This window comes from Protomyctophum bolini (assembly GCF_963924005.1).
Source record: "Protomyctophum bolini genome assembly, chromosome: 20".
In the NCBI taxonomy this organism is placed as follows: domain Eukaryota; kingdom Metazoa; phylum Chordata; class Actinopteri; order Myctophiformes; family Myctophidae; genus Protomyctophum; species Protomyctophum bolini.
This window is the reverse complement of record NC_137881.1, coordinates 24,852,483-24,867,152: the sequence shown is the minus strand read 5'-3', so window position 1 is coordinate 24,867,152 and position 14,670 is coordinate 24,852,483. Positions and strand designations below refer to the sequence as shown.

Below are 14,670 nucleotides of genomic sequence, written 5' to 3'. Positions count from 1 at the left end.
TTTGAGTACAACTTTGAGATAGGCCCTGCTTGTACTTTACTTTTTTGTATTTCCAATTTCCAATACTTTTCGATGTCAGATCCAAATATTGTACTTTTACTCCGCTACAATTATTACTTGGTTACTTTGTAGATTTTTACAAAACACACATTAACCACTAAAAGCTCACAGCGTGTCCACCATGTGACGCATTGCGAGCTTGTCGATCTGCTATTTAATAATTATTAATTTTCTTAAAACACGTCATCACGACGATGATTTTGTTCATGTGAGTAAACAATCACTCTGCTTCAAAACACTGCGCAGAGAGAGAGAGAGAGAGAGACACACACACACAGAGAGAGAGAATAAAAGGGGGGTGATGTGTCTGAACCTGATCCTGTGGGTAAAAAGTAAAAAACTGGCTGAACAGGAATTCTCCAACACAACACACACTGTGATTGGCCGTCTGAAATGCCTGCAATGCCTTAGCAGGGTCATTGGCTGTCACTATACTTACTACTATTAGAGCAGTGGTTCTCAAAGTGGGGTCCTTGAGGGAGTTCCAGGTGGTCCCCAGCTAAATGATAGTAAGGAACCAAATGGACCCTTGTGGGACACCATTAGGGTAACTCTGAGAGTGTGAAAATAGTACATTGTACACCATTTGTACACTCTCAGAGTTAAATTAACATTGATTTTACAATATCAATTCCCAGAGATAGAAATGCCGTTAAAATGGGCGTCTGTAGCCTAATGCATGCCAAACTGGGGGTCCTTGAAATGAAAACAGTTGAAAATGACTGCTAGAGCCGTACAAATGGGGGGTCCGCAGGCTAATAAATGTGAATTTGGGGGTCCTTGACATGAAAACGTTTGAGAACTAATGGATTGGAGCAGTGTTTCCCACGCTTTTTAACTCAAGACCCCAAAGAAGAAATGAGACGTTTTCCCCGGACGCACACAACCACGCGCTCAAAGCGCCGCGTTGTGAGCCTTTAGATCGGCTATTTTCACAATTTCTTTGATTGTTTTTTGATTTATTGATGAAATTACTGAAAAGAAATCTTTGAGTTTAGATTTAATTCTGGAGAAATGCAAATTTTTATTTTTTTGGGGAAAATATTTCAAAACAATAATAATTCAAAACAAAATGTAGGAAACAAAAGCAATTTAAGGGACCCATACAAATGTGTCTGCGACCTACAAATGAGTCCCGATCCACTGTTTGGGAACCAGTGGATTAGAGTGCCAGGGGTGACCAAAAGGTAGATCGAGATCTACCAGGATGTGCAGGTAGAGTATAGACAACATGAAATGTGGTCTACCTGCACAAGCAGACATTCCACTTTTTCTTCATTAGACAACATGAAATGCCCATAAGAAAATGTAGAGAGAGAGGCAGGGGGAGAGGGGAGTTGCACCACTCAGTTCACACGGGTGTGATTTTTTAAATATAGCTGATCTACATTTTTTATCTAAATCCATCTAATCTTTTTGAGCAAAATCACTTTCTTTCACTTCCTTTTGCATTCGGATAGGCTGAGCACAAAAACACCACTTTAGTTTTTAGTCCTATTTTAGTCATCTGAAAGTGTTCGGTCTTAAGTGCTTTACAGAGTCGGAACGTAATCGACGCAAGAAGACATACGTAACGGAGGGTGAGAGAAATGTCTCCCCTTGCATCACGTCAGTTATGTGATCCGTCACGATCCGTCCGGACCACACCAGAGGGTCGCCATGCATCTTCTTGCAACATGCAACTACTTGCAAACATTATTCCCAATAAGGAGTTGCATTGGTGTGGTTTATTTTGTTGCAAGGAGTTGCGAGTACTGTAGTTGCAAGGAGTTGCGAGTGGTGTGGTTTGGGCCTTTAGTCGACTAAATATCAAAATCTTAGTCTTAGTCTTTTAGTCTTAGTCGACAGAATCAACAGTGCATCCCAACAGGGATGATAATATCGTCCTGTGTTGCCTTCTATTTACAATTTTGGTTAGGCATTTCCAGACTTAATCCAGAGCGATTTACAGTAAGCAAGAACAACACATGGTAATAAATCAAATACATGGAAATAGTCATCAAGAATCAGGCGTATAAGCTAAGAACCTAACATCCGTCTAACAGTAGAATATCATAATGAAACTACGTTTATACACTACACTACAGAGTGCTTTGTGGGGACACCATACAAATGAGGATATGTCTTCCATGTAAACGAGGCTAGTGGCTTGTCGGCAGGAAGAATGTCAGATAGATGTCTATCCGACATGCCTGTGGTGTTGACTGTTGATGGACATCTATCCAGGAATGAGACATCCTCATGGCACCCGAGCCAACCGCTGAACTACATTTCTGTTGCAACCTAAGTCTCAGACTAATGGTGCATTTATGCAGCACTTTTTCTCCAAAGCGCTTTACATAGATTGTGCATTACATTCACCCATCGCACGCGCGTTTTGGAGTGGTACCACCGGTTTGGACCGGTGGTACCGGTACTGGTCTGCCCTGGAGAGCATGTTTTTAATTGTGCTCTCTTCCCTGAGGCTAAAGAAATGTCATCCGCGTATCCCTGTACACACACACACACACACACACACACACACACACACACACACACACACACACACACACACACACACACACACACACACACACACACACACACACACACACACACACACACACACACACACACACACACACACACACACACACACACACACACACACACACACACACACACACACACACACACACACACACACACACACACACACACCTTTACATAGATTGGGCATTACATTCACCCCAATCAGACACACATTCATACACTGATGGCAGAGGAAAGTGAAACCATGCAAGGCACCAACCTGCACATCAGGAGCAATTAGGGGTTCAGAGTCTTGCTCAATGACACTTCGACACTAACTCTGGGGGAGCACGGGATCGAACCGGGAGGCTCATAAATCCTATTTCTACTGGGGGATCCCCCCCCCCCACACACACACACACACACAAACGGCCAAGCACTTGGCATTGTAGGAATTATTACATTTTGTTTGACTCTGCTATTTTCACAATATGTGCCTTTTTCTCGTTTTCTCATTTATATTGCATGTTGCTTACTAGTTTACGGTTGAGCTAGAAGTTAATGTTGCACATTAAGCTAATCGCCTGGGACCCCCCACGATCCTTTGGGGATAGGACGCCCTGGGCCGGGTTAAGAATCAATGTTTTAATCCATCGTTAAATCAATAATCTATTGACTCGTACAAACGTACACTCTCAGAGTTTAACAGACTGGCTCTGTTTATCGATTATTTATATATATAATAACCTAGTGCCGTATCAATAGTCCAAGGCATGTACTACTGTCTGGAGACACTACACTGTCAGTCTCTCTGCATTCTATGATCCTTTGAGACACTATACAGTGTCTCTCTGCATTCTATGATCCTATAGAGTTTACTGATATGAGACACTACAGTGTCTCTCTGCATTCTATGATCCTATAGTTTACTGAGACACTACACCGTCTCTCTGCACTCTATGATCCTATAGTTTACTGAGACACTACACAGTCTCTCTGCATTCTATGATCCTATAGTTTACTGAGACACTACACAGTCTCTCTGCATTCTATGATCCTATAGTTTACTGAGACACTACACAGTCTCTCTGCATTCTATGATCCTATAGTTTACTGAGACACTACACTGTCTCTCTGCATTCTATGATCCTATAGTTTACTGAGACACTACACCGTCTCTCTGCACTCTATGATCCTATAGTTTACTGAGACACTACACTGTCTCTCTGCATTCTATGATCCTATAGTTTACTGAGACACTACACAGTCTCTTTGCATTCTATGATCCTATAGTTTACAAAATAATTGTATACATTTCAGACATAGGCCTATATGATAACTTGTGAAATGCGACGTTCTGATATTGCATGATGAATAGCCTACATTTACTTTCCAAGTTTCCATACCACTATTTTGAATTCCTAACATCTACTTGTAACAGAGCATTATGTACAAATAATACATATTGATGATAATAATAACAATGTCACTCAAGTAACTTATTCAAGTATCATTTTGAAGTGGGCTTCTATAACTTGTAGTTGTAACTCGTACAGAGAGTACATCTGCAGCATCGATACTTTTACTCCAGTAAAACATTGCGAGTATACTTCTCCCCCAGAATCCCCACCCACCAAACATTCAAGTCATTATTTTTAGGTAAAAAATAAATAGAAAATAAACTCACCTCGTCCCATTTGATGAACTTGCTGCCTTTCTTCAGAACTTCGTGCACGGAAACGGGTTTGAGCTGCAGAGCGTGCACGCCCGGCTTGGCCCCGGCCATGGCTGCTCTGGTCTGGCTGGCTGGCTAGGGCTCACCCCGGGCGGGGACGCCTCGAACCCCGGCTACAGCGAGCGGCAGGAGTCGGTCTCCTCTCCGGTCCGGAAAAAAGAAGAAGAAAAAAAATAGAAAAGTAGAAATACTCTAAATTCCTCCCCTTGTGAACTGAGTGAGTGGTGTTGTTCAGTTCACTCACTTCTTGTTTCTTTCTTCCCCACTCGTGTGTGTCTGTGAGGAAGTTTAGTGATTCCGTGGCCAGCCTGCTGCTGGAGATTTAGATTTAGATTTAGAAGTTATTTAAAAGAGAGGGAGAGTTAAAAACCCAACAAGACAAGTTGACAACAATCCGTAGAGATTGAGAGAACACGTTCGTAGAGACAGTTGAAGCACGCAGCAGCAGCGCCGCAGACTGACTGAGGATTGAGAACTGAAACGCCTCCAGTCCGCCAGACACACAAACACACACTGACACACACACACCAGACACTCCGCGCGCTGCGCGTCCCCGCCGCGTGAACAAGTTGTTGTTTCTAGAGGATTATATATGTTGTGGTCCTTTAAAGAGAGAGAGTTGTCCCTTCTCCTTCCATCTCATTTTTTCTGACTGTTGGATGCTCTCTCTCTCTCTCTCTCTCTCTCTCTCTCTCTCTCTCAGTCCAACGTCCGTCCCTCCTTGTGTCTTGTTCCTACACGCCTCTCCCTCTCTCTCTCCCTCTCTCTAACTTTCTCTTCTCTCTCTTCACTTCCTCTGACTCTCTCTCTCTCCTCTCCCACCGCGGAAGGAATCTTTTCTAAAGCATGCACAGGGCGGAGAGAGAAAGAGAGAGAGAGAGGGGTAAAGTCTGAGCTCTCTCTCTCTCTATCTCTCTCTATATCTCTCTCTCTCTCTCTCTCTCTCTCTCTTAACATTTTATGTACAGTCCATATGCTAGTAGGCTAGCTCTATAGCTGCAAGGGAATTAAACAATGGTAGAATGTGTAAAACTATTACACAAGATCAGCTATATTTTCAAATGGCCGAAATGTATACAGGGCTGAAGTGGTTAATGTATGTTTTGCAATAATAATCCAAATCTACAAAGTAACATAGTGGTGCAGATAACCAAACCAATTGTGCATTTTATGATTAAAGCAAACTTTCAGCATAAGGTGTGACTTCAGACTGGAACCACTTGGCTGACCTCTGGTGACCGTGTCACCTTTTGCCCCATTATTCCCCATTATAAATATAACATAGCCTATATAAGTTTTGTTCTATAACGAATGAAAACTTAAACCCCAATAGTCTACAGAAATGGTGATTCCTGTTCACTTTTATGATATAAATGTTTATGACATTGTTATAACATTAAAATCACACCCGTGTAAAGTGAGTGGTGCAACAACTCCGTTCAACAAAACTGTTATAGGTTGAAGGCGCGCTCTAATCAGGGAGATCATCTGTAGCTGATGGGTGCAGATTCTTGAAGATCAATGGAAAAAAGGGAATATCCACACTCTCTCTCTCTGCTGTGATTTCGTTTATTGAAATAAATAAACTCATAAGAAACTTCATACAAGAGAGTGCAGATGTTCCCCTTTTTACATCCTTCTTGTGAACAATGGGTTGTAGAAGTTCTCCCAAGCACTGTATTGAGAGACTATAGGCATGGTACTTTCTCACAGGGTATAGGAGACAGTATCACATTCACATCCTAAAGACTATAGGCATGGTACTTTCTCACAGGGTATAGGAGACAGTATCACATTCACATCCTAAAGACTATAGGCATGGTACTTTCTCACAGGGTAGGAGACAGTATCACATTCACATCCTATAAAGACTATAGGCATGGTACTTTCTCACAGGGTAGGAGACAGTATCACATTCACATCCTAAAGACTATAGGCATGGTACTTTCTCACAGGGTAGGAGACAGTATCACATTCACATCCTAAAGACTATAGGCATGGTACTTTCTCACAGGGTAGGAGACAGTATCACATTCACATCCTAAAGACTATAGGCATGGTACTTTCTCACAGGGTATAGGAGACAGTATCACATTCACATCCTAAAGCCATTTAACCACACCAGTCACCAGAAGGTCACCATGCAACTCGCAACATGCAACTACTTGCAACCATTAGAGATTAGACTATTCCCAATTTCAGTTGCAAGGAGTTGCATTGGTTTGTTTTGTTGCATTGGTTTGTTTTGTTGCAAGGAGTTGCGAGTAGTTGCAAGGTGTGGTGTGGTTTGGGCCTAACAGCCACAACTTAAGCATCCGATAACCCTTGATGCCTGCTTTTAGTTCCGATGCAGCCAGTGTGCACCACGCCGTGCTTTCATCACAGAGTTCCGATGCAGCCAGTGTGCACCACGCCGTGCTTTCATCACAGAGTTCCGATGCAGCCAGTGTGCACCACGCCGTGCTTTCATCACAGAGTTCCAATGCATAGTGTGCACCACGCCGTGCTTTCGGATTCCAAGACGGCCGATCTACGTCATGCCACTTCTGCCCCGTCACTCCACTGGATTAGACATGTCAAGGTCCAGTGTGGTGTGCATACTTTGTGCAAAGCTCTTTAGTGATTTCTTAAGTGTGAACAATCAATATTATGGACATAGATCCAGATAAGTTACTTTTTTGTGGTTTATACTTGGTCTCTAAAGCCCAAACCACACCAAACGGTCGAGTCGGGACAAAACCTTTTTTAAGGTCAACCACACCAATGCAACTCACTGACTTGCAACTAAGGAGTTGCATTGGTGTGGTTGACCTTAAAATTGTTTTGTCCCGACCCTTTAGTGTGGTTTGGGTATAAGAGCACCTTTCTAAATTGGTTACAAGTTAAAATATTACTATTTCCTGGTTTAGGCCTAATTATTACCTAATCTATGCAAAATATGCAAATGAGAAAAGGTAGTATAATTTAGTTATGGCAAGATATATATCAACATAATATAGATGTAGACTCTAAAATAACCTTTATATGTTGACTAAAAGGAATAATATAGCTAATTCATAATTTGTATACTTAAGTTTTACATCGAAGAAAGGTTGCATGACTTCACCATGATAATAGATGAATTTCTGGATATCTCAAACATGGACAACTCTTAACCGAATGTATGCCAAGAACGTGGGATTCTGTGCCACAACGTAAAAATATGTCTTTCTTTAATGTCATTTAATCCAGTAATTAAACTTTTTTTTAAATACTTTTTTCTATTTTTTTCTATGTTAGACAGCCTATATCCGGATCCGGCGTGCTCGCACGTGCACACACGCTTATTTGTCCCTTTTCTGCTCAAAATGAGACAATCTGGGGTCTTTAGGATCTTATAAAACCTGAAAACAAGCTAAGCTAACACTGATGCGCGTATATCACAATAACATTTTCTTCACGCATTTTTATAGTACTGAAATATCTAAAATGAAACACATTACACACATAAAACCCCCAGAAAGGTGTTTCTTGTGTCCTAAACATCATTTTAATATAAGCTCTGGTTGCAAAAGGGGTGAAGTGGCCCTTTAAGGGGTCACTCCCCCCCCCCCCCCGGACCCCGTGGCGCTGGGCCTGGGTCTTCGGCAAAAAAGTTTTGGAACCACATGCTTTAATTAATTAAAAATGACTTTATATGGGATAATGTTACTGAGAGTAATAAAACGATGTCCTCGCTTCACCCTTGTATACCGTCAGATAAACATCGCCAAAGCTTTGCTTTAATAGAAACCAATCACATGTGAGGGAAATACAGTAATCTGATTACAAAAATAAATATTAAGCGACGTATCCCAGATAAGACTCACTTCTCCAAACAATTGAGTGCTGAATTCCCCCGTGTGTGAGTGCGCGCGCATGTGTGCTTGCGTGCTGCGTGCACGTGTGTGCGTATTAGGGTAACCAGATGTCCCCCTTTGCGTGGGACAGTCCCTCATTTCCAAGACCTTTCAGGCGTCCCACAAGTTGAGACCCTGTCTGTCCCCCCCCCCCACCGTCTGGGTCTGACCTCGTCAACATTCTCACCCAGTCTCTTATAGGTCTGCCTCCTCCATCACTCTGAAAGTCCTCCAGTCCCAGCCCGTCTGTCCACCATGGGGTCAAGAGCCTTCAGCCGCTCTGCCCCTCACCTCTGGAACTCCCTCCCCCCTGATATTAGAAACATGGACTCTATCACCACATTTCAAACCCACCTCAAAACCCACTTGTTCAGACAGGCATAGGCTGACCACTGTTGTCTCATGTTGCAAGCTGTACTTTCGTTTTTGCACAGTATCCGCATCCTTTCCGGGACTTACAGACCCAAACATGCGCTCTGTGACGCAAGCTCATGCTTCCGCGGGGCGTCGCAAGGAATCCCTTGAGTAGATACTCAAGGCTCCAGAGCCGAAAGGGGTGTCACTGTCTACCTATTTATGTCTATGGTTAGACGATTTATGGCCTCAAAGGTCGAAGGTCAAGGTTGGGTCACCTTGTTCTGTGAAGGTCACAGAACAAGTTCATGAAATAACTTAGAAGTGTCCACTTTCACTTTCACTCAGGCATGAAGGAAGCATGAGTTCAAGTCCGTTGCTCTCCCCATGTCCCTCATATATGGGGACTAGGTTGGTGGAGGGTGTGTAGAGCCCAGGATCACATTAGATAATTGACACAGGGGTGAAAAATGGGTTACAAAATCGTGGGATAAAAATGTAGTAAAAAAAGTGTCCACTTTTGTCAATTGTCTAATGTGATCCTTTGCGCTATACACTCCCTCTGCCAACCTGGGGAGAGCAACGGACTGACCTCATGCTTCCTGACAAGTCTCTCTGTCATTCACGTTCATTCACTGTGCGATCCGTATAGTCGCAGTCCTGGTCACGGACGGTGCATGTGTGGAAAAAGCGTGGCTAGTTTGGCAATACGTAAAATATTTTTGGCGAGGGAAAACATTTGAAATATTTCGCCTCTTTACGACGAGGCGCAAATATACGGAGGCCGTGGTTTGACTTTTGATTTTTTTTTCAGAGGCATGGGACACAGCCAGTGGTGGAAGTGTTTACTGTACTTTACTTAAGTATAATTTTCCATTACATCTCAGAGTCAAAATTGTTACTTTTAATCCACTACAATTATTTGAAAACTTTAGTTACTAGGTAAACTACTTTGGACATTTTCATTTTGATTAGAAAACATACATTGTCTTCAACCCTATGTACATTTTGGCATTTGAAAATATCTACAAGCTCACAATGCGTCGCGCATTGCTCGGAGCACGCCAGTGGCGTGGTGAAATTGTAGATCGGCTATTTGTTTCGCCAGCAGGAATGAAGCCGTTGCAGCTCCGAACGGATCGAGCTGCCACAGAAAACCGTTTCTTCTTCTTTTTAACAACCAGGCAACAACATGGAATTCTCATAAAAAGAAAGAAAAGAAGCAAAGGATTTCTTTTGGCATCAATTATACCGTTCCTCCATCTAACTAACACCCTCCTGCATGACTACACCCTGGCAGGAATGTCTGCTATGCATGTGCTGTCTGTCTGTCTGTCTGTCTGTCTGTCTGTCTGTCTGTCTGTCTGTAAGGGAGGAAAACGTATGATAAATATTATTTATTTATTATATAAGTAAAATAAACACTGTAATTCAAAATGAGAAGAAGTTAAATGTCTAACGGTATATACGGTATCAGAATGTAATGAATGAATGTAATGTAAAGTATAGCAAAAGTAGAAAGTAATCGTTATGCAGAATAATGTATAAAAATCTTTAGACTTTTGTAATAATAATTATAAAAATCTACAAAGTCATCCAATTGTAGTGGAGTCAAAGCCTATACGATATGTGCCTGTGAGATTTAGTCGAGTACAAGTAAATTGGAAATAATTTCAGCCCAAATAGGCAGAAAATATATCACTGAATAGTGTATGCAATTAATGCATTCAAAAGAGCTAAATAAATGTTTTATGGATCCATAATAGTGATTATTATTTAAGTTAAGTTTTGCCATAACCATAACATAACATTTGTAGAATCAAACTCAGGTTAATGGGCTAAGTGAGGATACTAAAACAGCGATATTCAGTTGCACTTCATACCAATTCAATACCTATTCGGCCCGAATAGGCAGAAAATATATCACCGAATAGTGTATGCAATTAATGCATTCAAATCAGATCAGATCAGTCTAGTCTACATCAGGACACAGTTACACCTGATTAAGGATGTTTCTGGGTCACACACAGGCGCGCACGCACGCACACACTGTGCAGGAGCTCTTGAATGATAACTTCAACATGCATATGCATTCTAATTTCTGTCAATGGCAAAACACGTAATATGCATAATAACCAACGTGCACACACACACACACACACACACACACACACAGTTGCATTGTGTCTTTGACAAAGAAAGGACACCTGCAATTTCAACAGAACCTCTATTCAAGTCTGTCTGTCTGTCTGTCTGTCTGTCTGCGTGCGTGTGTGTGGGGGGACAGACAGACAGGGGGACAGGGGGACAGACGGACAGACAGGGGGAGAGACAGACAGGGTGGGGGAGAGACAGACAGGGTGGGCGATAGACAGACAGACAGACAGGGGGAGAGACAGACATACATACAGGGGGAGAGACAGACAGGGTGGGGGAGAGAGAGAGTGAGTGCAGAATGAATGACCTACAGTCTCTCTCTCTGACTCCCCCTACTCTCAATTAATTTACATTCAATTTAAATTAGCTTTATTCACTGTAATGAGATAACATTATGTTTATGTTACCACTGCAAATATGAAATACAGTCAAAACTCAATAATGTAGCCTATTATGTACAATATACTGGAATAAAGATATGTAACATTATACGTCTGTCTCTCTCTCTCTCTCTCTCTCTCTCTCTCACACACACACTCACACACACACAAACAGATATGTTGCTCTTTCAAGGACACATGCACAAAGATCCACATTGTGTGAGGACACTAGTATATTCACTCTCACACACACACACACACACACACACACACACACACACACACACACACACACACACACACACACACACACACACACACACACACACACACACACACACACACACACACACACTAATGGGAGGGGGCTGACTCAATCAAACAGTCCAGATCAGATTACGACCATAGACTGTACGATTCTAAAATGTCTGCCCAGTCGTCGGCTCAAAGTGCGGTCTGGGGACCCCTAGGGGTCCTCCAGGGGGTTCCAGGGGGTCCCCAACTAAATTAGTTAAAATGGCATCACCATCATTCCAAATATATAAATAAGCCATTGAAAATAGTCGATCTAACTAACATACTATCGCCTTCATAAAGGACCACTTCACCACTTTTCAACCTATCTTAATAGGTCCTGACTCCTCACTAATAATCATGATAAAATGGCAAAATAAATCCACTCAGTCTGTGTCTCAGGAGGGCTGTGGGCAGTTCAGAAACCTGTCCACCAGTGACATCATCGATGGGGAATCCAAGCTAATAGAAAAGGTAGGCTTTCTAGTCCTGAAAAGTTGCAATGCAAAAATGGAAGCCATCGTTCTCACGATAAGAAAAATCTAAACATCTTACAGCCTAATGATGATGTCACTGGTGGACGGGTTTCTGAACTGCCCACATCCCTCCTATATGAGACACAGACCGAGCAGAAACAAATTGTGCCATTTTATCATGATTATTAGTGAGGACCTATTATATGAAGATAGGTTGAAAAGTGGTGAAGTGGTCCTCCTTTAGCTATTGAAAAATAGCAGATCTATCAGGCCAAAAAAGTGCCTAAAGTTCAATTAGGACTTTGGTGGCCACATGCAGTGTCATGCAAAAACTAACTATATATATATATATATATATATATATATATATATATATATATATATCCTCAAAAAAGTACTTAGGGCCGATAGGCCATTAAGAAGGTGACGATACTCATGGCATACAGATTGTTTAAGTTATATTGTATTAACATATCATATTCCACCATACAAATTGGTTACGCATTCAGGACGGGAACCTCATTTGGTGTTTTAAGCATTATGTTACACTTTAGCTATTGAAAAATTGCAGATCGACTCAGTTTGCTATAGAGATTGTAGATCTGCTATTTTTGAAAATGTGGTGCACATTTGGAATATGCAGTATTCTTTCAGAGCTAACGTTTTGAACTCAAATCTTTGCTTCTGGGGGAGGTCCCTGGAAGTTGGAACAACATACTTTCAGATGGCGGCCGGCGGCCAATTACAGATAATTCTGTGGCTCCTTGACGTGAAATTGTTTGAGAACCACTGACATAGAAACAGGCTTTTCAGAAAACTATATATTGTGTTGTGTGGAATCTGGTCGGGGTGCATGGTGCATAGCCTACTTAGTTTAGACTAGTCATTGGTTAGACATGGGTTAAGGTTAGGTTTAGGTGTGCTGCCCGTGGGAGGTTAGGTTTATGGGTTAAAACGTTTTAATAATTAGAAATAAGTCCCGGGCCGGGTGGCAGCTTCAAAGTGTGTTTCCCTTCACGATTTCCGTTAGTGTGGAAATAAATATTCTTTGAAGTGTCTCTTTCAACTTGGGTCAGGAGACCAGATGGCTGGAACTTCATTCTAGCTGTTGCTGTGGTTTTGCCGCCACCCTGTGGCCAGCCCGTGCAACTGCATGCCATCCTGTCCACATTGTGTGGAATGTTGAGCTGGTTTCTATTGCCAAAGGCCCCTGCCCCACCGGCCCCAATGGCTAACATGTGACCTCACGTCCTCACAAGTATATATAATATAGACGCCTTGACAGACGACGTCACACTGATAAGCACCAGCATGCGCGCATAGCGGCAGCACAAGAACCTCCACCTCTCATAAGATGCAATGGAAAAGTTCTAAGTGCACTCACGTGTAAAGAAATGCCCCATCAAACTTTCAGATGCTGTTTTTCTCCCAGTGTGGAGGAAGAATGATTAGGATTTGTATTGTGATCTCTCGCCCTTGAAATATATAATCCATTGGTTTCTGTTGTGTAGGCTACTGTGAACAATAATAGCAATTCAAAACAGTCGCTGTCATAAGAACGGGAGGTGCGCTCATGAACAAGGCGGCAGAGCCTATTTGTGCACGTCTGCACACGCACCTGCAGCCCATCAAGTATAATTGCGCATCTCCTCCCATGCACACTGGGTCATGACTGGGACTCCTCCCATGCACACTGGGTCATGACTGGGACTCCTCCCATGCACACTCGGTCATAACTCGGACTCGACCCGACGACCTCCCTCGGACTTGGTCAGTTCATGGAAATTAGTGATTTTGTACGCACTGTGACCTCTCCTTCTTTAATATACTCCTTGACACCACGTGACACCACCTGTTGGAAACCGTTGTGTGTATTCCTATTACAGGCTGTAGTTTGAGTTTCTCACCAGAGCAGGAGAGTGAGGATTATCATCAGCATCTGTGAGTTGAAGTTTTAAGTGAAATGGTGTTGATGTCTCGTCTACTGCTATGTCACCAGAATATATGGAATGCCACAATCATAAGAAAGTGTGACTCCAATACTCTGCTTTTAAATCTTAGTTGGCTGCAATATTCGTCACTCCAGTAAAAAGTCTTATCTCGACTGTTTACTGTACATATTTTTACTGCTAGTTTATATGATGTTTTTGGTATATTATTGATTGTATATATATCTTTTTAAACGTTTCGATTAACTGAATACACATGACCTTATGGAAACAAGCCATAGTGCTTTCTTTGGCTTTTATTTAATCATTGTTTATTCATCATCATTCATTATTCATTCATAGTAGCTGCCTCCAAAGTAGCAGCTAGGATACTCTTCCATCTGTCCACAACAAACATAACAATACATATCACATAATAAAACATAGCAAACATAACAATACATATCATATAAACACACAACAATAACTCAAAAACAAAAAGGTAGAATAGAGGGTATGCGCGTGACATCATCATTATACCCGGAAGTTATGCGGGTACACCTACTGAGTGGCAAAAAAAACAACTACTTTCTGGCCTTCACAGGGCCATACTGTATATACACAGAAAAGTCTTACCTCTGAATGCATTAAACGATGTTAATTTCACTTTGCCTCTCACTTGATTCATGCGCATACCTATGGAGACAACAACAACAATATGTTATATTACAGAATATCTTGTAATTTACTAACTGTATAACATTTGACTTACATCCTACTAATCCCTAAATACTTTGTCTTGTAGTGAAAATAGCCAATCTTCAAGCTCACAGCATGCCACGATTTGACGCGCTGTGAGCATGTAGATTGTCTATTTTCATTACAGTTTAGGCAGAA

At 41.9% G+C, this 14,670-nt stretch overlaps 1 protein-coding gene across 2 annotated transcripts in view; it reads right to left on the bottom strand.

Annotated features, from left to right (window-relative positions):
• LOC308335789 (1-phosphatidylinositol 4,5-bisphosphate phosphodiesterase beta-3-like) overlaps positions 1-4,965 on the bottom strand; it is a 71,997-nt gene extending 67,032 nt beyond the window's left edge. For both annotated transcript variants that reach the window (XM_080792988.1, XM_080792989.1), the window contains exon 1: positions 4,259-4,965. In XM_080792988.1, the coding sequence (XP_080649114.1) occupies positions 4,259-4,357 (99 nt within the window). In that variant the 5' untranslated portion in view covers positions 4,358-4,965. The remainder of the gene's footprint in view (positions 1-4,258) is intronic.
• Positions 4,966-14,670: the final 9,705 nt, after the last annotated feature.